Raw genomic sequence first — 25,623 nt, 5'->3', positions numbered from 1 at the left:
TCCAGCTCTTGGGTTACTATATAAGGCATGGATCCTCCTAATAAATTCCAACATCTAGACATGATTCCTCCTCCTAACCACTGTTGCTCTGTAGTGTGTGTGGTTATTTTTTTTTACTTCCACTGATCACCAAGCCTGGGGCATTTTCTACTCCCACTGGTCAGACACCCCCCCCCCCCCCCCAATAAAAAAAAAAAACCTTTGTTCAGAAAGTTGGAGCATTCTCTGAAGGTAAGGGCACATGCCAGCAGTACGTACCGTGGGACTCCATTGTCCATGGTATTGGGACCAGCTGAGCATCATTTTAATGGCTGCAACATACCTAAACAATGTTGGGGGGGGGGGACAGACTGGTGTACCAGTGAAGTGGACATCTGTATAAAATATCTGGATGGTGGCAATGAGCTCAGTGCTCTCACTGGTAACCTCCATATCATCATCATCCACCGACTCCCTCCAACTCCGGGAGGGAGTTTCAGATCACTCCTTGTGTAGTCGTTCTATTGTGTTGGTAATGAAGGAGCCACATTGACATTTGCATTGTTAATGAGATTAGGATGCTGTGACTCGGGAGGGAGGAGGACTGGGGAGTGAGTCATTATGCGGATCACCGGGATGTCTTGGATGTGTGACCCAGAGCTGAATCATCACTATTACCGAAGCCTTGAGTCTTGTTCAGATGAATGTTATATTTTCTATTGTACTAAAACTCTTGGAAGAAATGGAGCCCACAACCTTCCAACAAGTCTGGCCTTTCTCCTTCCCTTTCTTGACTTGTAAATGACTCCACTGGAATGCTGGTCTTCCAAGCATTCTAGTATTTTATTTTTTTTAGGTGATTGTTAACCCTCAACTTGTAAAACCACTCCATCAGTTTAACTGCTTGTCACCTGCCCCCTGTAGTTGTAGTGCAAGCGGATGGCATCTGCAGGCTGGGCGACGTACTGGTACGTTGTGGCCTTTCTTCTGGGTTTGGACATAGCATGAGTTCGGCAGCCGATTTTAGCCAAAGCCTTTTTCTTTTTTTTTCTTTTTTTTTTACGACCTACAATGTGATTGGTTGCTTGAAGTTTGAACGGTCCCCATAGCGGAGGATCCTATTCACGTCTGTGTCCTGTCTGTTTTGGGGATTTTAAAAATCGCTGCTGCGGTGATGTTTTGCTTCCAGGAAATGTTGGCGTGTGTTGGGTGTAATCTTCTTTCCAGACCTGGCCCTCCACCCTGAGTGTGCATGTTCTGTATGTGGCTGCTGGTCTGCTGAAAGATAACAGACTGTGTGTTTACTCTTCAGTACCTGGACGGGTACTGGCACAGGATAGCCGGCTCCATGATTATGGCTTGTAAAGCTTTAGCCGGCTGCATATTTCAGGAAGCGTTGCTTGTAGTCCATGCATTAATGTGTATATTTTTGGCCAAATTTTATTTTATTTATATTTTTGTGTGTGGTGTGTTTTACATTGCATAAAAAAAAATATATATTTTTTTACTTATTGCAGGTACATGCAGTGCCTTGAAAAAGTATTCATACTCCTTGAAATTTTCTACATTTTGTCATGTTGCAACCAAAAAACGTAAATCTATTTTATGTGGTACTAGGTAGACCAACACAAAGTGGCACGTAATTGTGAAGTGGAAGGAAAATGATAAATGGTTTTCAAATTTTTTTACAAGAGAATATATATTAAAAGTGTGGCATGCATTTGTATTCATTCACGCCCCCCCCCCCCCCCCCCCCCCGAGTCAATAATTTGTAAAAAACCCTTTTCGCTGCAATGCAAGTCTTTTTGGGGATGTCTCTACCAGCTTTGCACATCTAGATTGAAATTTTTGCCCATTCTTCTTTGCAAAATATCTCAAGCTCTGTCAGATTGGATGGAGAACGTCTGCAATTTTTCAAGTCTAGCCACAGATTCTCAATTGGATTTAGGTCTGGACTATGACTTGGCCCTTTCTAACGCACAAATATGCTTTTGATCTAAAGTTCTAAAACATTCCATTGTAGCTCTTAGCTCAGGGATAGGCAACCTCGGCTCTCCACCTGATTTGATACTACAAGTCCCGTGAGACATTGCAAAACCCTGACAATCATAGGCATGATTCCTAGAGGCATGATGGGATTTGTAGTTTCACCACAGCTGGAGTGCCGAGGTTGCCTACCCCTGCTTTAGCTGTACAGTGAGGGGGAAAAAAGTATTTGATCCCCTGCTGATTTTGTATGTTTGCCCACTGACAAAGAAAATGATCAGTCTAATTTTAATGGTAGGTTTATTTTAACAGTGAGAGACCAGAATCATAACAAAAACCGCATAACCGCAAGTTTTTTTTATGAATTGATTTGCATTTTAGTGAATGAAATAAGTATTTGACCCCTTCACAAAACAGGACTTAGCACTTGGTGGCAAAACCCTTGTTGGCAATCACAGAGGGTCAGACGTTTCTTGTAGTTGGCCACCAGGTTTGCACACATCTCAGGAGGGATTTTGTCCCACTCCTCTCTGCAGATCCTCTCCAAGTCAAGAAGAATGACCGTTATTTTGTGTTTCTTCCATTTGCGAATAATCGCACCAACTGTTGTCACCCTCTCACCAAGCTGCTTGGTGTGGTCTTGTAGCCCATTCCAGCCTTGTGTAAGTCTACAATCTTGTCCCTGACATCTTTTGGTCTTTGCCTTGGTGTAGAGATTGGAATCTGATCAATTGCTTCTATAGACAGGTGTCTGTTTTTTTACAGATAGCAAGCGAAGATTTAGCGCTGGTTCACACAGGGGCAACACGACTTACAGCGCGACTTAGCAAGGCGACTTCAGCGCGACTTCAGCGCGACTTCAGCGCGACTTCAGCGCGACTTGGGGCGACTTACAAGGCGACTTCAAGTCGCCTCCAAGACAGGCGACTTTCCAGTGGCCAATCAAACTACAATCTGCTCTGGGGGAGGGAGGGGTTTGCTTGAAAAAAACATCTTCTCTTCCTGTGAAGTCGCTTCACTATAGACCACGATCCGACTTGTAGGCGACTTCCATTGAAATCAATGGGTACAAGTCGCCTACAAGTCGCCTTGAAGTAGTACAGGGACCTTTTCTGAAGTCGGAGCGACTTCAGTAGCGTACATATAGACGGCTCTCATTCACTTACATGGACTTTCAGATGTCAAGCGACTTGGGGCGACTTGAGGTCTGACAAGTCGGATCCCAAGTCGCGGTAGTGTGAACCGGCACTTAGGAGCACTCCATTTAAAAGTGTTCCTAATCTCAGCTCGTTACCTGTATAGAAGACACCTGGGAGCCAGAAATCTTGCTGATTGATGGGGGATCAAATACTTATTTCACTCATTAAAATGCAAATCAATTTATAACTTTTTTTGAAATGCGTTTTTCTGAATATTTTTGTTGTTCTGTCTCTCAGTGTTAAAATAAACCTACCACTAAAAAATATAGACTGATCATTTTTGTCAGTGGGCAAAACGTACAGAATCGGCAGGGGATCAAATACTTTTTTCCCTCACTGCATGTTTAGGGTCGTTGAGACTGGGGCGGAGGTTCACCTTCCAGCAGGACAAGTCTTTAGCAAACCCAAACGGGTTTTCTTCATAAGCCGCGTTCATTTTCCTTCCACTCCCCAATTATGTGCCACTTTGTGTTGGTCTATTACATAAAATCCCAATAAAATACATTTAAGTTTTTTTGTTGTAACATGACAAAATGTGGAAATTTTTTCACGGGGTATGAATACTTTTCCCCTGTTTCCCCGAAAATAAGCCCTACCCTGAAAATAAGACCTACAAGGACTTTAACTAGGGCTTATTTGGGGGGTAGGGCTTATATTGCAGCCATCACCGACAATCACGCTAGGTCTTATTTTCGGTGATAAACAGGGTATATGTATATATATAGCGTACACTCACATCAGTTCCTGCCCTCAAGCTTACAATCTAAAGGTCCCTAACACAAATTCATACATATACATACTAGGGCCAATTTATTCAGGAGCCAATAAACCTACCAGCATGTTTTTGGAGTGTGAGAGGAAACCGGAGTACACGGAGGAAACCAACATGTTCACAGGGAGAACATACAAACTCCAGGCAGGTAGTGGCGTTGGTGTAATGTATATGCATTTACCATATACAGCTAAATACAGTACATAAATGGTGTTGAGGTTTTGGAGGAAATCGGGGCATCCAAGGTGAGACACCCAAGTGCAGCCATTCGGAACCATGGAGGAACAGTGACACCAGAAACCCAGTGCTGCCAAGTGACCGGCTGACTTCTCATTAATTTGCTGATGCTTTGCAGAACATAAAGGTCACCTGATCATCTGAGGTTTCACATTTTGGTTATCGGGTCACCTGATCTGCAGGATGTCCTGGAGCCCTCTGTATTATTCATTTCATTTGCTGCTGTCTTTGTGTAGCAAACAATAGAAACTCATTCTGAGAAAGCTAGTACAAGAGGCCCTCAGACCAGCTCCTACATAATGGAACACGATGGCTTGAATGTGATCCCACCCGTTACTCAAAGTAGTTGAGGTACACGGCTAAAAATTTAGACCTTTTTATTGCTGGAACCATCAATCTCTGCTGCAAAGCTGACCATACGCTAGTAGAATTTTGTTAGAAACGTTTTTTTAAGAATGTTCCTTTTTACAATCAAATCGATGTTCCTTTTTGACCGTGGTGATGAGAAAATTGAAAGGAGCAGGGCGGAATTTATTTTTTCTCAAACAAATCTCCAACGGTGAATGTGGTTTTCCTGCTGGAATCCAGCACCTGGTCAATGACGACTGGGGCGACATATGGGACCTGCAGTTCCGTACTTGGGTTTCCTCACAAGACAAGCTAATCCAATTCAAAATTTTATGTCCTCTAGACTTCATGCCATGTCTCCCTCTCATCCTCCAATGTGCTGGAGATGTGGTCATTCTACCGGGTGATTTTTTTTTTTTTGTTTTTATTTATTTTTTTCCCCCATGTTTTCTGGTCCTGTTCAGTTATTGCCCGATTTTGGTCAGGTGCTTTCCGTGATAAACATGGTATCAATACCTTCTTCCATGGAAATCTGTATACTGGGGTTGGTAGAAAATCTAATTCCCACTGTAGCAGAGAGAATATTGGTGGGCCTTCTACCTTTTTTATGCTAGAAAGGCTATAGTACTCTACTGGAAGAAGCAGGTTCTACCTTCTATCCCCTTTTGGAGGACTTGGGTATCCTTGTAGAGTGGAAGACTATTGTTTACCAATGTGAATAGGGGTTGTCCAGCAAAATATGATAAAGTTTGATGTAAGTGCTTGGCTGATCCCACTAGAGCTACATCCATGATTTCTTGTTTGACTGCCATGGATAGTCCTCCCCTGTGATATGCATCCCCTAACCAAGGTGGTATCATCTTTGGAGGGCTTGCTGTCGCTTATTGTTGCATGTATTTTGCCTTATACTTGTCATTCTGTTTTAACCACACCTTGATAATCCATGTGCCCCCCATGCAAGTAATATTTACCCTATTATTAGCATTGCTTTTGCACCCCTACGTGGGTAGTACTAATTTCTCTTGTGGTGTGGTTTTTTTTTTTTTTTTTTTTTTTTTTTTTTTTCTTTTAAGTTCTGGTCTGTTTTGCTTGTGGTTTTTTATTCTAGGTTTTTATGTACTTTTTGGTTATTTATGTGAAAACTTCAATAAACAAATTTTTTGTTCACTAAATCATTAGACTGGAGCACCTGTTTATGATTCTTGTTCAGTGCGATCATTTTATTTACATCGAATAATCCTATAGATACATGTGTGGCCAACTTTTTTTAAAGAGGAGCTCCAGTCTCCTCCCAAAAAAAAAAAAAAAAACATAATCGGCAGTTACAAATCCTGTAGCTGCTGACTTTTGATCTAAGGGAACTTATGCCTAGTACACACGTTGAGAAAATCGGACGAAAAAATAACGGTTTTCAGAGCGATCGTCCCATAATCTGATTGTTGGTAAACTGCTTTCAAGAGCCGATAATGGCAGTTCATGTGAAAATATCCGAAGGATCAAACGCAAAAAAAAAAAAAAAATTCTCAAACCATAACGGAACAAACTATTTTTTCATTTTAATCAGTACAGTATTTGTCCGTAAAAAATCGAGTGACCAAGACTGCGCATACTCACAAACTAAGGCATATAATACATCCTCGCGGGAAGTTTATATTCTGTTTTTACAAGAATTGTCGGGACTCTAGTAACCTCTTCATTTTCGATATGAGAATAGCCTGCAAAAAGAAAAAAAAAACAACACCCCCATTCATCCGCGATGCTCATCATGTGTACCAGGCATTACCTGTCTAGAGATTCAGCGCTGTCCTCACCCGAGCCGATTCTTGAATGGGTTTTGGGTCCAGGCACCGGCATCTTTATTTACAAGAATTGTCGGGACTCTAGTAACCTCATCATTTTCGATATGAGAATAGCATGCAAAAAAAACCCCAAAAAAACACGACCATTCACCGGCTATGCTCATCATGTGTACCAGGCATTACCTGTCTAGAGATTCAGCACTGTCCTCACCTGAGCCGATTCTTGAATGTGCTTTGGGTCCAGGCACCGGCATCTTTACTAGGGAAGTCGGCTGTGTCGCTGCACTTTGTGAATGGTCCCGCCGTCTTCTGGGACTTGTGATGTGTCTTAGAAGGCTGTGGGGGATGAACTTCAGCTCAGATCACCTAGGCGATCCAGGCAGAAGTGGGAGTAGTGGGAGCAGGGACCTGTGAGAACCAGGTATCATCTCTTCTCAAACCCCCCCTTATAAAAAGTGCCAATTGTTAAAGGGTGAGGGGCAAACAAGTGGAACTTTCCCTTTTTGGGTGAAGTTTCTTTTTTTTTATTTTTTATTTTTTTTTTTAAATGATGGGTGATACAAACTGTCACCAGAATAGGGACTGGGGGAAATCTTCCAATGGGGTCATTTTGTTCCAATAACAGCTAAGTGGGTTTCCCTCATTTTTGGAGAGATTTCCTCTTGTGTCTCAGGACAGGAAGATGCAACAGTCTGAAAAAAAATCCTGACGGGTTTTATGTTGCGCTTTAAACCAATGGCATGAATCCTTTTTTTTTTTTTTTAAAGCTGAACACTATGCACAAAAATTTTTACTTAAATATATTTTTCAATAACTACCAAAGATACATTTTGGAATCCCCAAATTCCTTTGCAAATATTTGTTTATATTACTAGCCGTGACATCATCAGTGTGCTGTACATGGCCTGTGCAGAGAGCAGAGCTGTGGGAAGAATCCAGTAGACTCCACCCACTACAGGCTGCCTGCAGAAAACTATGAGGGGCGGAGACCAGACCAGTCACCCTTCACAAAGAGAGAGCACCAGTCAGCGGTCTTTATTACAGGAAGCTCCTGCACAGAGGGAAAGTGTCACACTGGATTACTGCACAGATCTGGGAGAAATACAAAAAGCACACCAAGATTCAAAGTAGAATATACACTATAGTACTGAAAGTATTGGGACGCCTGCCTTTACACACACACACATATATGAACTTTAATGACATCCCAGCCTTAGTCCATAGGGTTCAATATTGAGTTGGCCCACCCTTTGCAGCTATAACAGCTTCAACTCTTCTGGGAAGACTGTCCACAAGGTTTAGGAGTGTGTCTATGGGAATGTATGTCTATGCGCATTTGTGAGATCAGGCACTGATGTGGATGAGAAGACCTGGCTCGCAGTCTCCACTCTAATTCATCCCAAAGGTGTTCTATCCGGTTGAGGTCAGACCAGTCAAGTTCCTCCACGCCAGACTCGCTCATCCTTGTCTTTATGTACCTTGCTTTGTGCACTGGCGCGCAGTCATGTTGGAACAGGAAGGGGCCATCCCCAAACTGTTCCCACAAAGTTGGGAGCTTAAAATTGGCCAAAATGTCTTGGTTTGCTGATGCCTTAAGAGTTCCCTTAACTGGAACTAAGGAGCCAAGCCCAACCCCTGAAAAACAACCCCACACCATAATCCCCTCTCCACCAAGTGATTTGGACCAGTGCACAAAGCAAGGTCCATAAAGACATATATGATCGAGTTTGGGGTGGAGGAACTTGACTGGCCTCAACCCAATAGAATACCTTTGGGATGAATTAGAGCGGAGACTGCGAGCCAGGCCTTTTCGTCCACATCAGGGCCTGATCTCATAAATGTGCTTCTGGAAGAATGGTCAAACATCCCCATAGACACACTCCTAAACCTTGTGGACAACCTTCCCAGAAGAGTTGAAGCTGTTATAGATGCAAAGGGTGGGCCAACTCAATATATTGAACCCTACGGACTAAGACTGGGATGCCATTAAAGTCTTGTGTGTGTAAAGGTAGGCGTCCCAATACTTTTAGTAATATAGTGTACTGTAGAGGACTCTTGTATTTGGACAATATTGTATCTTCTCAGAGTCCAGATTTAACTAGGCCTTGTAGTGTGATCGATTACTTCCAGAAAGGTTGTAGTCCAGGATATCCAACCGTCCATTTTTAATGTAGACACATCCGGAGTTTTAGAAATTCTACTGTTGTCTATATTGAGCAATGATGTGACCTCATCGTATGGCATGGATAAGGGAAGTTCACATCCGGCCCGGAGCTCTACATCCGCGTACATCACTCCCTGGATGCAGCAGCGGGATGTTGTATTTAAAGGGCCAATTCCTCAGAGTGTCATGGATGGCTCGGTGTACTATTGTTTGATGTTTATGATCACTAAGTAGATGTTTCCTCCCAGAATTGGCCAGGCTCGGCTTGTTCACACTTGTTTGTGATGGAAACAAATAGATTCTGAGCAAGAATCTCTCCAACCTTTGAGTATTGCTTCCTATGTTTTATCTGTTCGCTGTACATTAGATCTACAGGACCAGAAAGAGGACGTTGTTGTGCTGCTAATGAGGTTGTGATGGTAGGTCCAGTATACCGTGACTATGCCCTGTTTTAACGTGAACCCATAAGTTAAGTGTATGCATGCTAAGTAATATGTCAATGTAATGCACTTGGGTATTACCTCTCCTCTGAGTTCTCCCATTTGATATTGACCTTCCTCTACTTTTCTCCCCAGAAGGATGAAGGCATCACCTGGGGGTTACTATCTACTTTCAGGACTGAGATGCTAGCTCAAAAGATGAAACAATCATGTATATCCTGGCGTCCTATGCAGTTCTTGGCTGTGTTCACAAATGTCTGACGCAGATCAGCCTCTGCTGCCACCTCCCCACCTTGTGATTTGCTTCAAAGTTGTACTGTAGAGTCTAAACACCGTGGGAAATGCTTCCTTCTGTTTGCCAAGGCTGGGGTGATGCCATCAGTCTGCTGCAAAGTCACAGAGTTGAGTTCAAGGATGAATTATTGTTATTTATTTTTAAGGTGGAGACTACAGCACATCATGCACACACACTTAAAGCTGAACACTAACACTGAAAAGAAGAAACATTTGGGAGATATGGGACTTTATAGGTGCAAATCATTGAGACAACAATATGTAAAAAATATATGTACAAGTTTTATTAAATGAACAACGTCATAAAACAATACATACAGTACAATCATAGCCATAGATGTGTGCAAGGCATCCTATTAATGACAGTGATTTACTGTGGTCACGTTCATGTTTTCTACATGTTTCACCGTATGGCTTCTTCAGGAAAGAACGTTGTGGTTCTTTTTTTTTTTTTTTTAAATACAAGAACCTATAATTTGACAACTTTAGTGCAACAGAGACAGAAAAAGATACAGATTAATACAACGGGTAAAAGTAGAGTATATCTATGACTGCACTTAAATAAAAGGCAAGATACATTCACTAAAACAAAAGCCCAAAAGGCCCTACCTCATGATGTGAGTCTGAGGGCCCCAAACGGTATTACATAGTTACATAGTTACATAGTTACATAGTTACATAGTAGGTGAGGTTGAAAAAAGACACAAGTCCATCAAGTCCAACCTATGTGTGTGATTATGTGTCAGTATTACATTACATATCCCTGTATATTGCGGTCATTCAGGTGATTATCTAATAGTTTCTTGAAGCTATCAATGCTCCCCGCTGAGACCACCGCCTGTGGAAGGGAATTCCACATCCTTGCCGCTCTTACAGTAAAGAACCCTCTACGTAGTTTAAGGTTAAACCTCTTTTCCTCTAATTGCAATGAGTGGCCACGAGTCTTATTAAACTCTCTTCTGCGAAAAAGTTTTATCCCTATTGTGGGGTCACCAGTACGGTATTTGTAAATTGAAATCATATCCCCTCTCAAGCGTCTCTTCTCCAGAGAGAATAAGTTCAGTGCTCGCAACCTTTCCTCATATCTAAGATCCTCCAGACCCTTTATTAGCTTTGTTGCCCTTCTTTGTACTCGCTCCATTTCCAGTACGTCCCTCCTGAGGACTGGTGCCCAGAACTGGACAGCATACTCCAGGTGCGGCCGGACCAGAGTCTTGTAGAGCGGGAGAATTATCGTTTTATCTCTGCAGTTGATCCCCCTTTTAATGCATGCCAATATTCTGTTTGCTTTATTAGCAGCAGCTTGGCATTGCATGCCGTTGCTGAGCCTATCATCCACTAGGACCCCCAAGTCCTTTTCCATCCTAGATTCCCCCAGAGGTTATCCCCCCAGTGTATAGATTGCATTCATATTTTTGACACCCAAATGCATTATTTTACATTTTTCTACATTGAACCTCATTTGCCATGTAGTCGCCCACCCCATTAATTTGTTCAGGTCTTTTTGCAAGATTTCCACATCCTGCGGAGAAGTTATTGCCCTGCTTAGCTTAGTATCGTCTGCAAATACAGAGATGGAACTGTTTATCCCATCCTCCAGGTCATTTATGAACAAATTAAATAGGATTGGTCCCAGCACAGAACCCTGGGGGACCCCACTACCCACCCCTGACCATTCTGAGTACTCCCCATTTATCACCACCCTCTGAACACGCCCTTGTAGCCAGTTTTCAATCCATGTACTCACCCTATGGTCCATGCCAACGCACCTTATTTTGTACAGTAAACGTTTATGGGGAACTGTGTCAAATGCTTTTGCAAAATCCAGATACACCACGTCTACGGGCCTTCCTTTATCTAGATGGCAACTCACCTCCTCATAGAAGGTTAATAGATTGGTTTGGCAAGAACGATTCTTCATGAATCCATGCTGATTACTGCTAATGATATCATTCTTATTACTAAAATCTTGTATATAGTCCCTTATCATCCCCTCCAAGAGTTTACATACTATTGATGTTAGGCTAACTGGTCTGTAATTCCCAGGGATGTTTTTTGGGCCCTTTTTAAATATTGGTGCTACATTGGCTTTTCTCCAATCAGCTGGCACCATTCCAGTCAATAGACTGTCTGTAAAAATTAGGAACAACGGTCTGGCAATCACCTAACTGAGTTCCCTAAGTACCCTCGGATGCAAGCCATCTGGTCCCGGTGATTTATTAATGTTAAGTTTCTCAAGTCTAATTTTAATTCCGTCCTCTGTTAACCATGTAGGTGCTTCCTGTGTTGTGTCATGAGGATAAACACTGCAGTTTTGGTTACTGAAGCCCCCCGATTCACTCGTGAATACTGAGGAGAAGAATAAATTCAATACCTCTGCCATCTCCCCATCCTTTGTAACCAGATGTCCTTCCTCATTCTTTATGGGGCCAATATGGTCTGTCCTCCCTTTTTTACTGTTTACATACTTAAAGAATTTCTTGGGATTTTTTTTGCTCTCCTCCGCTATGTGTCTTTCATGTTCTATCTTAGCCATCCTAATTGCACCCTTACATTTCTTATTGCATTCTTTATAAATTCTGAATGCTGTGGATGATCCCTCAACCTTGTATTTTTTGAAGGCCTTCTCCTTTGCTTTTATATGCATTTTTACATTGGAGTTAAGCCATCCAGGATGTTTGTTCGCTCTTTTAAATTTATTACCCAATGGGATACATTGGCTAATGCCCTTATTTAATATGCTCTTAAAGCAAACCCATCTCTCCTCTGTATTCTTTGTTCCTAATATTTTATCCCAATTTATGCCTTTTAGCAAGGTTTGTAGTTTAGGGAAGTTGGCTCTTTTGAAATTCAGTGTCTTTGTGTTCCCTTCATGTCTCCTATTTGTGTGATTTATACTGAAACTAATTGACCTGTGATCGCTGTTACCTAAATTGCCCCGTATTTCCACATCTGTTATCAGGTCTGTATTGTTGGTAATCAGTAGATCTAGTAATGTTTTATTTCTAGTTGGTGCGTCTACCATCTGACCCATAAAATTGTCCTGCAAGACATTAAGGAACTGGCGAGCCTTAAATGAATGCGCGGTTCCCTCCGCCCAGTCTATGTCTGGATAATTAAAATCCCCCATTATGATAACACTTCCCATCCTTGCTGCTAATCCAATTTGTGATAGGAGATCCGTCTCCACTTCCTCCCTCAGGTTAGGGGGCCTATAGCATACTCCCAGTATTATTTTCCCCTTAGCTTCATCCCTTTGGAGCTCTACCCATAAAGATTCCACCTCCTCCCTAGCCCCCTCAGTGATGTCATCTCTCACATTCACTTGTACATTATTCTTGATATATAGGCATACCCCTCCCCCTTTTTTACCCTCTCTATCCTTGCGGTATAGGGTATACCCTTGAATGTTTGCCAGCCAATCATGAGAGCTGTTGAACCAGGTCTCTGAAATTCCCACAAAATCCAAATCCTCCTTGTACAACAGTATCTCTAGTTCACCCATCTTGTCCGCCAGGCTCCTGGCATTGGTGAACATGCCACATAGTTTAGACCGGTCGCATATTGTCCTCGTATTGGGTGTTTCAAGATTGCAACTTGGACTTGCTACTATACTCACCTTGTGTTTTTGTGCTTTGGTTAACCTACCACTAATGCCCCCAATACTACCCTCTGGAATATCTTCCGCGCTGGCTATCACTGTCTCTGGACCCTCCCCCCCATCGCCTAGTTTAAAAACCCCTCTAACTTTTTGGCCATCTTCATTCCCAGCAGATCTGCACCCTCCTCATTTAGGTGCAGTCCGTCCCTTCTATAGTACCGGTTACCGACTGAGAAGTCGGCCCAGTCCTCCAGGAACCCAAACCCCTCCTTACTACACCAGCTCTTCAGCCACTTGTTTACTTCCCTAATCTCCCTCTGCCTCTCTGGTGTGGCTCGATGTACCGGTAGTATTCCTGAGAACACTACCTTGGAGGTCCTTTTCCTCAATTTAGCTCCTAAGTCCCTAAAATCGTTCTTTAGGACACTCCATCTGCCTCTGACTTTGTCATTGGTGCCAACGTGCACCATGACAGCCGGGTCTTCCCCAGCCCCTGCCAGTAATCTATCCACAAGATCCGTGATGTGCCGAACCCGAGCGCCCGGTAGACAACATACTGTTCGGCGCTTCAGGTCTTGGTTACAGATTGCCCTCTCTGTCCTTCTAAGAATTGAGTCCCCTACCACCAGAATCTGTCTTTCCTTTCCCTTTGCTGCCCCCCCACTCTCACTGGAGGAGTTCTTCCCCTGGCAGCTAGGAGAGTCCCTCAACTCCAGCAGTGCTGGTCCCTGACTGGTTACACCAATGTCACTCAATGGAGCGTACTTATTGGGATGCTCCAGTCCTGGATCGGCCTCCCTGGCACTTCCCCCTCTACCCCTCCTGACTGTCACCCATCTACTCTTTGCTAGTGCCTGCACCTCTTTGTCTCCACCCGCCTCTGTGCTGGCCCCTGCCGGCACCTGCCGTGTACGTTCCTGGCTCACCTTTAGTATGGAGGGACTTCTCAGTGCTGACAGTTGCTTCCCCAGATTCAGAACCTGGGCTTCCAGGGAAACAATGTGCTTACATTTTGCACAGCAGTATTCGCCCTCGATCGGATGATCAAGGAACGCATACATGCGGCAAGATGTACAAAGAGTCGCCTCTCCACACCCGCCGGGCATCGTACCTATTAAATTTAGTGAGGATTTGGGGATTTTACCCTGTCCAAATTACCTAACAACTAGCTTCCTGGCACTAATACTCAAGACAATACACAGGTACACAATACACAAGTACTAACGATCCACACACACTACTCAGACAACACTCAGATACTCACACTACACAGGTACTATGACCCCTGTTATAACCTCCTGTTTTAAACTCTTGTTTATAACTCCCACTTAAAAAAGCTCCACTTACACCAAGCTCCACAGCTTCAAACTGAGCACGCTCAACTGAGTCCTACAACAAGTTAAATAGTCACCTGGGAGCAATTAACCACACCCTTAATTGATAGACTGGTGAAACAAAAAAAAAAAAAGAAAAGCTATTTAAAAAGTGACAGCAAAAGGCAAGATAAAAACTAAAAGGAAAAGTCCCCAAAATGCAACCCAGCAAACACCAACAGACAGCAGCAATACACACACCAACAGACAGCAGCAATACACACACCAACAGACAGCAGCAATACACACACCAACAGACAGCAGCAATACACACACCAGCAGACAGCAGCAATACACACACCAGCAGACAGCAGCAATACACACACCAGCAGACAGCAGCAATACACACACCAGCAGACAGCAGCAATACACACACCAACAGACAGCAAGACTTGTATACTCTAACTCTTGTTTATAACTCCCACTTAAAAAAGCTCCACTTACACCAAGCTCCACAGCTTCAAACTTATTTAAAGTTTAAATGAGAAATGAGATCCGGCAATATATTGCATCCACAATCCAAAGCCCCCCGAATGTTGCCAAGTCACCCGTAGGGAGGGGTGAATAGTGATTATAATATCAAAAATTTATAGATATCCTGCCAATAAATGTGAATATATATATATATATATTAGTACGCCATATTAAATAAAATTTATATGGCATGCTTTTGGGGGGCTTTGGTTTGTGGATGCAATATATTGCCGGATCTCAAGGTAAAAGTTTTTACCGGCCCCCCCCAGCCCACCCTGTTTTACTTACCTGACCCCTCGAAAGTCCTGCGCTCGCCCCCCGACATCCTCTTCGCTGCTCAGCCTGGCCGTTGATTGGTTACAGTGGATGCACTGAAAGCAACGCAGCCATTGGCTCGCGCTGCTGTCAATCGCATCCAATGACGCGGCGCGCCGGGGGCGAGTGATACAGTGAGCGGCTATGGCTGCCAGCTGTATCACAGGAGTGCGCCCGCAAGCACTCAACACCATGTGAGGGAGCTCACATGAAGGTGTTGAGTCCTTGCGGGAGGGGAGCCAAGACAGACGCCAAGGGACCCCAGAAGACGAGGTTCGGGGCCACTCTGTGCAAAAGGAGCTGCACAGTGGAGGCAAGTATAATGTTATTTAAAAAAAAAAAAAAAAAAAAATTATCTTTAGTGATCCTTTAATACTGTTTGGGCCCTCAGACTCACATCATGAGGGTAGGGCCTTTTGGGTTTTTGTTTTAGTGATTGTCTCTTGCCTTTCATTTAAGTGCAGTCATAGATACATATAAGATATACTCTGCTTATACCTGTTGTATCAATCTGTATCTTTTTCTGAAGAAGCCATATGGCGAAACGTGTAGAGAACATGAACTTGACCACATTAAATCACTGTCATTAATAGGATGCCTTGCACACACATCTATGGCTATGATTGTACTGTATGTATTGTTTTTATGACGTTGTTCATTTAATAACATTTGTACATATTTTTTACATATTGTTGTCTCAATGCTTTGCACCTATAAAAGTCCCATATCTCCCAAATGTTTATTCTTGTCTAAACGGGATGTTGGTGCCATATCTTACGTCAATTCTGACGCTGATCTCTGACTACACTGAAAAGGTTAACTTAACTGCTTGTTTTGGGTAAAGCCGTTTTACTTACCCGATCCTGCATTGGATGTAAGAACGCCGAGGGATAGTCCACTAGCAGAGAGTGGGGGGTGCTGTTTGCCGGAGGTAGTGGAAGCTCGGGTTAAGGAAAAGGGTTTTTCCTATTCCCCCTCCTCCTAGACAGAATCAAGTGGGTAACCCTTGTAGCTTTTCTGGGAGTTTGGGCTTTTGAGTTGTATCGATCGCCGACAACACTGCCTTTTGCTGCACTGAAATCCCAAGCAGTGTAGTCAGCCTTGCCGGAGTTCATCTCCTCTGGACTACAGCCCCCCTCCTTATCTCTCCTTGTTTTATGAAAATTAGGAGGTGTTCTATAGTGCAGGTTAGAAGAGCTGGGGCAGGGGCAGCATTATACTGGATTTCTTCCAGATCAACAGACATTTCTGTGCTTGTAGCATCTGTAAAGGGGCAAAACCTGAAGCAATGTACATGTATTATAGGGATTTACTTAAATCTTTTCCGAGATGTACACTTTAATAACCTAAGAAGCACAGGCCCACTTTACGTCACAGTTCTCGGAAGTGGTTCCTGTTTCATTCCTCGTTGTCTGAAAGAAGGATGTATCAACATAACATCCTGTGAATAACCTTCGGGATAGTTGTGTGCGTTTTTGTTTTTCCCTATCTCCAGTGATGGCTATGATGTTGACTATACTGCCACAAGGCCTTGTAGAGCTGGCTTCCCATCCTGTCATCCTGATACAGTAGGAGATGGTGGTCTCCTTGCTGGGTGGTTCATATAGGTCACATGTCCTGTTTACACTCATTCTTGTTTAGTAGAATGTGATGGCCTCCTTGTTGGGTGGTTCATATAGGTCACCTCTGCTGTCCCTTTTAATCTTTTGCACAGTAGGAGGTGTAGTGGTCCCGTTGCAGTATAAATGATTTAGCTGACACGTCCTCCTGTCCGTTATCTCTGTATAGTAGAAAGTAATGGCCTCCTTGTTGAGTGGATCCTATAGATCACATGCTCTGTCCCTCTCGTTTTACAGTTGGAGGTGGTAGGCATCTTGGTGTATTGAGGATATAGGGGTCATGTCCTGTACCTCTTGACCTTGTATGGTGAAACATGATGGCCCGTCGTTGAGTAGATCATGCAGGTCACACATCCTGTCTCTTGTAAGTTAGGGAGTAGCAGGCAACTTGCTGTATGGATGAGATAAGTGACCTGTCCTGCTCATCCTTGTACAGCCCTGGCCCTGGACAAAGTCTGCTGCTTCAGTGTTTTTAGATCCTTTTTGTCTGATGTTACTATGGAATACTAAATTATAATTACAAGCATTTCTATGCAATTGCCAATAAAAGATTTAATTGACCCTTCTTTTTCAAGACCTCTGCAATTCTCCCTGGCATGCTGTCTATCAACTTCTGGGCCACATCCTGACTAATGGCAGCCCATCAATGCTTGGAGTTTGTCAGAATTTGTGAGATTTTTTTTGTTTGTTCACATGCCTCTTGAGGATTGGCCACAAGTTCTCAATAGGATTAAGGTCTGGGGAGTTTCCGGCCATGAACCCAAAATTTTGAGGTTTTGTTCCCCAAGCCACGTAGTTATCACTTTTACCCTATGGCAAGGTGCTCCTTCATGCTGGAAAAGACATTGTTTGTCACCAAACTGTTCTTGGATGGTTGGGAGAAGTTGCTCTCGGAGGGTGTTTTTGTGCCATTCTTTATTCATGGCTACGTTCTTAAGCAAAATTTGTGGGTGAGCCAACTCCCTTGGCTGAGAAGCAACCCCACACATGAATGGTCTCAGGATGCTTTACTGTTGGCATGACAAGGCTTTTTCTGGGTGCCCCAAACAATCGGAAAGGGGAATTCATCCGAGAAAATGACTTTACCCCAGTCCTCAGCAGTCCAATCCCTGTGTCTTTTCTTTTTTGCAGAATATCAGTCTGTCCCTAATGTTTTTTCCTGGAGAGAAATGGCTTCTATGCTGCCCTTATCGACACTGGACCATCCTCCAAAAGTCTTCTCCTCTCTGTGCGTGCCGATGTACTCACTCCTGCCTGCTGCCATTCCTGAGCAAGCTCTGCACTGGTGGTGCCCCACATCCCGCAGCTGAATCTACTATAGGAGACGGTGCTGGCGTTTGCTGGACTTTCTTGGGCACCCTTAAGCCTTGCACGAATGCAGTGGAAATGTTTTTTTTTTAATGGGATTAAGTTCATTTTCATGGTGGGACTTTGCAATTAATTGCACTTCATCTGATCGCTCTTCATAACATTCTGGAGTATATGCAAGTCGCCATCATAAAAACTGAGGCAGCAGACTGTGAAAATTTAATATATTTGTGTCATTCTCCAAAACTTTTGGCCACGGCTGTAGTAAAAGGTGATTTAACCTCCTTGTTGAATAGATCATATGGTGACCTCGCTCTATTGATGACAAAAGTGACCCATGTTCCTTGTACAGTTGGAGGTTGTGGTCTCCTTACTGTATAAATTTAGGTGACACAGCCTGTCCCTTCTGTATAGTAGAAAGTGATGACCTCCTTGTTGACTGGATCATGCAAGTCCTATTCTGCCCCTCTTGTCCTTATACAGTAGGAAGTGGCAGTGTCGTTGCTGTATATCTGGCACTTCTTGCCCCCATTCAGTAGGAAGTAGAAGTGTCCTTGCTGTATAGCTGGTACTTCCTATCCCCACGTGTCCCCATTCAGTAGGAAGTGGCAGTGTCGTTGCTGTATATCTGGCACTTCTTGTCCCCATTCAGTAGAGAGTAGCAGTGTCGTTGCTGTATGGACACTATAGATGGCATATCCTGTCCCTCTCATACAGTAGGAAGTAACATCCACTGTACAGATGACCTGAGCTCTCTGTCTTTCAGGTGATGACATAGCAGAAATTCCTTGCCGTTATTTTCTATATTTAGCTCACCGCTGACTGCTTATTTTAGCAGCTGTAGGTCGAACTCATGTGCGGCTCCCAGGGGACGGTTAGATCTATTGGTGTGTTAGAGAAGACCTCCATTATTGCCATTAAAGAAAAAGGGGAAAAAAAAAAAAAACACACATTCAGATCGCTCTGAAAAATTGCTGTTAAAGTGAATTTAACGCAAACCTGTCTGTTAAATTTAAGAACTAGAGTCCCCCCCTTTAAAATAACGAAGGTTCCATTTTAATTTCCTGAGCAGTTTACTGTAAAGTGGTAGTAAACCACAGTTATTGGTGGGAGGGAGAATCCCCTGCAAGGCAATGTGATAATGTGCTAGTTTGCATCGCATACTAGCACATTATGAGAAACTTGCCTTAGAACAAAGCCCTCCAGCGCAGCGCTGTCACCGCTAAGAGGGCTGACCTCTTACCCCAGTCTCCCTTCTGAGTTTGCGTCCTCCGGCTACATGAGTGGACGGGGGTGCGATGACGTCATTTCTGTTCACTCGCGTGTGGGAGCCACCATTTATGGCACGGACGCTGAAGGTCCGACACTGTATGCCAGAGCGCATGCGCCGGTAACGTCACCGGCTGCATTCACAGTGCCCACATGTATGCCTTACTATAGGACCGACTTTACTACCACTTTAATGCCCCGTACACACGGTCGGACTTTGTTCGGACATTCCGACCAGGGCCGTCTTTAATATTGATTGGACCCTGGGCAAAAATTTTCTTGGGGCCCCCCCATGCAGTTTTGCTCTTCACCTGCTCTGAGACATACAATAAATAGCAGCTAGACTTAAAATCAGTTTACTGTAAAAGATCAGGCAGCAATTGCGATTGGTTGCCAGAGGTTATAGCATATCATTACTGCTTACTGACCGGTTGCTAGAGGTTACAACACACATTAAGGCTCACTGATTAGTTGCTAGAGGTTACAGCATATGATTTCTGCTTGTTGATTGGTTGCTAGAAATTACTGTACAGTAATACAGTTCACTGATTGGTTGTTATAGGTTACAGCACATCCTCCTCACTGCAGGGGGGCATGATATACATATGAATGCTGCCTTTATTTACATATCAATGCCGCCGGCCTCAGCTATTTACGTATGAATGCAGCTGCTATTTACTTATGAATGCTGCCATTGTTTACATATGAAAGACAGTTATTTACATGTAAACACAGGGTCTGCAGGTGAGTCATCTGTACACAACAATAGGGCAGAGCTGGGCAGCATTAGTAGCAGCACTTCACACTGAGATATCAGGACACAGCACAGGACTAAAACTTCAAGGGACAAGGGGATTTAAACTGGAATAGTTGTCAAGTATGAGGCAGCTGCTTTGGGCCCCACAACAATGACAGGGCCCAGGGCAGCTGCCCCTTTTGCCCTGCCTTAAAGACGGCCCTGATTCCGACAACAAAATCCTAGGATTTTTTCCGACGGATGTTGGCTCAAACTTGTCTTGCATACACACGGTCACACAAAGTTGTTGGAAAATCCGATCATTCTGAACGCGGTGACGTAAAACACGTACGTCGGGACTATAAACGGGGCAGTGGCCAATAGCTTTCATCTCTTTATTTATTCTGAGCATGCGTGGCACTTTGTCTGTCAGATTTGTGTACACACGATCGGAATTTTCAACAACAGATTTTGTTGTCGGAAAATTTTATAGCCTGCTCTCCAACTTTGAGTGTCGGAAAATCCGATGGAAAATGTCTGATGGAGCCCACACACGGTCGGAATTTCCGACAACACGCTCCGATCGGACATTTTCCATCGGAAAATCCGACCGTGTGTGAGTTGGGATCTAGGTGGTGGTAGCAGTTTCTCACATTGGGGTTGATTTAGTAAAGGCAAATATACTGTGCACTTTATCCAGAGCTTAGTAAATGAGGTAAAGCTTCACTTTGCAAAGAATACTCAATCGCATGCAAAGAAAATAGTTAAAAAAAAAAGAATTTTTGCTTGCACTTGATTGGATGTTTGAAATCAGCAGAACTTCCCCTCAGATCTGGAGCAAGTGTACTTGCAGTATACAGTATATTTGCCTTTAGTAAATCAACTGCCCTGTGTTTTATACTTGTTCTGTGTGTACGCTGTATCTCGTAATAGGATTTGAATTAGATCACACAAGGAGCCTTTTATATATAGACAGCTGAATGTCAGAGTCGTGAGCCATCCACAGTGTGACCAGGGAGCTGTCATGAGTAAGGAGGACCACGAGAACCGTGAGATCCTCTGATGAGTGTAATGAAACTGCCGACCGCAGTATGATACCGACAGAGGCCTCCCACTGAGGTTGTCATCACCATCAATATTACTGATATAAATCTGTCACTTCCGTATGGTGTGTTGTAGGGGAAGAAAGCATGTCATTCAATGCCTCTTGACAGAACATGTCTGACAGAAACCATCTGGCCTTTGTTCAAGAAGAGTGTCGCTGTGCTGCATTGCAGCCTGTTTAATGCTTCATATTAAAGTAAAAGTTTGTGGTGGATGTTATAAAAATGTTTCCTGTGTAGCGCAGATTTTGTGATTGGGGCATCCGTACACACCTAGATTTTAAGTGATACCCTTAGTAGTAATAAGCAGCTTGTGTGATCTGCAGAGGTGCTTATTGTCCACATAGATTTTTCCTGTATACTGAATAACTTCTGCAGATAACACGGATGGATGTCTTCAATGTATGTGAACATTCTTTTCCTGTCCCGCCGTTGTCCTCTTTTAACAGCCTCTGGTCTCAAAACTATTGGCAGATCTAATTTCCTGTTGCTTAAATGTCTGGCCAACTATGGCAATACTTACACTTGAAAACCCAACCCTATTTTTATTTTTTTCCGTTTTTTGGATAGCGTAGGGAGGAGTTAGAAATGTTGTTGGGGTTTTTTATTGCTCTCTGTGTTCTCCTTACTTTTTTTGAGGTCCCAACAGAAGGCTTTTGAAGCGGACTCTAGGCAGATGCATGCCCCATATTTTAAGAAGAATCCCAGACTTTTTTATTTCATTTTTATTTTTTTGCATAATTACATTGATCCAGTTTGGCTCAATGAAACTATGTATATACCATACCTGTGGGATCCTTCTAGAAGCTGGAAGTCACTGTAGTAGTCAACGCTAGTACAATGATCTCCATTGGTTCCTGGGTTCTGTGTGGCAGGGCTACCCTGCTGTATTGTGAACACCTGGGCACGGGCGCCCTTCAGCCTCTTCTCAATAAATGCAAAGCGATTTTGTATTGCAGGACCTAAAAAAAATTTTTGCACCGTCCAACCTTCCTGCATAGCAGGGGTAGGACTGTGAGAGTTCAGTAAATTGGTATAGAGATGACACGGGACTCTCAAAGATCCAATTTGCGAAGCTCCAGCGGGTGGTTTGTGTCTTAAGTTTTTTTTTTTTTTCTCCATGTTTGGTAGTTCAGGATCGGGGCCTGGAGCTTCAAGGTTCCAAAGAGTCTTGGGTGTGGAACAGAGTCTTCTTCAGTCCTGTGTCCGGCCTTTAATAGATGCCTGCAGCCTGTGTTGGTGCACAACTATGCGGGATCATCATGAGCCAGATCTGAGAGTAGTTCAGGGCAGTTGCTGCTTTTTTGGAGACAGAGACCCCTCAGGAAATCTGATTGTTCCTGTCAGAGACTGCATCCCTTTATAAGGGGGACTTCTGGCCCAAAGGACTGGGAAAGTCCACTACGCAGGCCTGGGAGACCAAGAGAGGTCTGGGGGCTTAGGCAGCTAGTGGCTCCAGGGGGGGGGGGGGCTGGAGGAAGTCCTAAAAGTATCCAAAAGCGCAAGAAAAACCCAAGAGGGGCTGGAAAACCCTGTCAGGAGGGCCAGGAGCAGGCCCATGAGGTGCTGCAACCAAGGCCAAGGGAGCTTGTGGTCAGGAAGACCAATGCTAACCGCAGCAAAGCTGCTGAAATGTAGCCAGGTGAGCTAGCATTTTTTCATTGTTTGGCCCCTGCATGGGAAATCCATGTTTTGTGAACTTTGCTTTAATTTCATTTAATAAAGTTGGGCTGCCAAGCCCTTATCTTTTTTTTTTTTTGTTCCAGCTTGACATGGACTCGCTTTACAAATGCATCTACCATGAGAGCTAAACCTACCCCATATCACAAAGTATACATTTGTTGCACCGCAAAACTTTTGTTTGATAAAACTGTTCCGATATTCATGCTTTCAGCTCCATGTAGCTGTTTAACTGCAGTTGGCATTCATCTAAAAAAGCCAAACTTTTTAGCTTTGGATGGAGTGCGGAAGGACTAGGAGCTCAGTCAGCCTTTTATTTCTGCCTGTTTCCCCGCTGGAGACCATCTCTGTTTGTCCTGTGATCCTTGTCATTGGAAAATGTAAAATGTTATGGTAGGAGTAGTAAATCTTTTTAATGGGGTCACCATTGCAAGTGGGGATTTCCTCTTGCTTCCTGTTTTTGTCTCCGGACGTGAAGGCAGACAGCAAAAAATAAACCTGCAGCCGGGTAAATCCTCTCCTCCTTCCCCCTTTTTTTTTCCTTCCTTCTCAATCCAAAACTGAAAATACATAGAGGGGAATTTACTAAGACGGAGTAGCCATAATCTGAAGCGGCTGTCTATGGCATCCAGTTGGCTTCTAACGTTTATTTTCAAAGTTTAACTGAACAAGCTGAAGCTAGAAGCGGATTGGTTACTACGCACAGCTTCCCCAGATTCTGTATGCTCCAGTTTTAGGAAATTCCATTGAATAGTAATCTGTCCCTGCTGAATTTGGAGACCAAAAACAAATTTGATTTCACCAGCCCCTACTACTCTTTTTGCCCTTTTTTTTTTTTTTTTTTTTTTTTTTTTTTTTTTTTTTAATCTATTTTAAAATCAGCAGATCTACAACAGATTTTTGCATGCAGATGGGGACTAATTTTGACCGATTTTTTTTTTTTTTTTTTCCAAAATTTTCGGTCTTTTTCTGTTTTTATAGCGCAAAAAATAAAAACCGCAGAGGTGATCAAATACCATCAAAAGAAAGCTCTTTCGTTTGGGTACAGCATTGCATGACCGCGCAATTAGCAGTTAAAGCGACGCAGTGCCAAATTGTAAAAAGTGCTCTGGTCAGGAAGGGGGTAAATCCTTTCGGGGCTGAAGTGGTTAAAGGTCATCGACTCAGTTACCACGTACCCCAAATGAGCAGTGACAATTTAAAATGGGCCTGATTTTACAGCTACATCTTTCCCATCTCAGACTTTGAGATCTGAAACTAAGGTTCTTTGCATACATTTTTGCATTTTATATTTTTTTTTTTCATGGATACAGTGATGTTGGAGTCCATTTTAATATTGGTTGTCTTCTTTTTACAGATCATTTCTGGTAGAAAAAAAAAAACACCCTCTCCTACAAGTCACGATGAGGAACACTTGCCAAGCATTGGCCTTTTGCTTATTACTGGTGAGTAGACTAGTTTCTTACCCGGTACCTCGCTATAGTGGGGTGTTTATGCATCATTCGAGTGGGGATTGAACACTTCCACCAATGTTATGGCCATCTTCCCAAGGCTGGCATTCCCCCTGATTAGAAGTTGCTAGTACAACATTTTTGGACACCATCCTAATGATCCTGTATCCAGATTGGCCTTTCACACTCGTGGTCGAATGGAAGGATCGTTTGCCCCAATTGAATGTCTGGCCAGCTCAGATGGTGGTTCAATGATGGTATATGATGACAGAGACCAGATTTTTTCCTACTTGCCCAAGTTTGGATGCTAAATCCAAACGCCATGTTAAGGGCATGTGACTTGCCATGGTTTAGAAGAAGGCGCGGCTGGCATGCACGTGTCCCGCCTCCTCCCCCACCTCCTCCTCCACCTCTCGCGACCAGCCAGACTACATTCTTTGATGGGGTGTTGTGTATAAAGTGTGTCAGTCCCCAGCGCTGCCCCTTTGTTTACATTCACCTGTCAGCCGGAATCCTTGTCTTATCCAAATGATGACTTGCTGGTTGTTGCGATGCTGGTGGCTGCTTAACAGCCGGAGCAAGAAACTGTCATAGCCACATTCACTGAACTCCGAGCATAGGTTCCCATTGGACCCAATGCTTATCTCTATCTTCTAGCCATCCATAAGCAAATAAGAGACAGCTGCACTCGCCCAGAAAGACTAAATACCTTTTTCTAAAGCTAAGGGCATGTTGATTTACTAAAACTGGAGAGTGCAAAATCTAGTGCAGCTGTGGATGGTAGCCAATTGGCTTCTAACTTCAGCTTGTTCAGTTAAAGTGGCTGTAAACGATCACCTTGTAAAACAGCCTATTCAGTTTAAAATTTAAACAAAAGGAAAAACTATTGTGTATAGATATAATAAAAATTAAAAAAAATTATAAATACTGTATTTATTGGCGTATAACACGCACCTTCATTTTAAGAGGGAAGTTTCAGGCAAAGTGTGTTCTGGGACACGTCACAGGTCCCAGAACATTGCCTGGCCATTGACGGAGCGCAGCTGACTTTTAATAAACTCAAAAACCAGTGGAACTCAGTTTTTAATCTAAACGTGGTACGTATAAGAGGCATTCTAATTGGGCGGCGCCGACCAACCAGAACCCCGCGTAGCCCGTCCTGTCAGCGCTGGAAAAGATGAGAGAAAGCCGCTCGCGTGCGCGCGGGGGGGGGGGGGGATTTCAAATTCTTCGGACCAGTAAAGCGGCGATCCGATGTGTCAGAGCGGGTGATTGGAGGCCTCAGGTACAGCGGGACCGGGTGCCATTGGGAGGGGGGGGTCCAGTGTAAGTTACCCTTACAGATTTTCTGTAAAGGTGAACTTGCACTTTAAAGGAACACCGGGGCTGTGCAGGAAGGGGGTTGATTTTGTTTTACACTACAAGTCACTAGAGAAGTTCGGTATGGCATGGTTTTAAAGCTCTGTTTTTTTTTTT

The 25,623-nt window shown here is 43.5% G+C and overlaps 1 protein-coding gene across 2 annotated transcripts in view; it reads left to right on the top strand.

Moving 5' to 3' along the window:
• Nucleotides 1–25,623, top strand: part of RELT (RELT TNF receptor) — a 94,851-nt gene that overhangs the window by 20,030 nt on the left and 49,198 nt on the right. For both annotated transcript variants that reach the window (XM_073612919.1, XM_073612918.1), the window contains exon 2: nucleotides 24,054–24,141. In XM_073612919.1, coding sequence (XP_073469020.1) covers nucleotides 24,100–24,141 — 42 coding nt within the window. In that variant the 5' untranslated portion in view covers nucleotides 24,054–24,099. The remainder of the gene's footprint in view (nucleotides 1–24,053; nucleotides 24,142–25,623) is intronic.

Source organism: Aquarana catesbeiana, linkage group LG02 (genome assembly GCF_042186555.1).
Source record: "Aquarana catesbeiana isolate 2022-GZ linkage group LG02, ASM4218655v1, whole genome shotgun sequence".
NCBI classification, from domain to species: Eukaryota; Metazoa; Chordata; class Amphibia; order Anura; family Ranidae; genus Aquarana; species Aquarana catesbeiana.
This window is presented reverse-complemented; position numbering and strand designations above follow the sequence as displayed.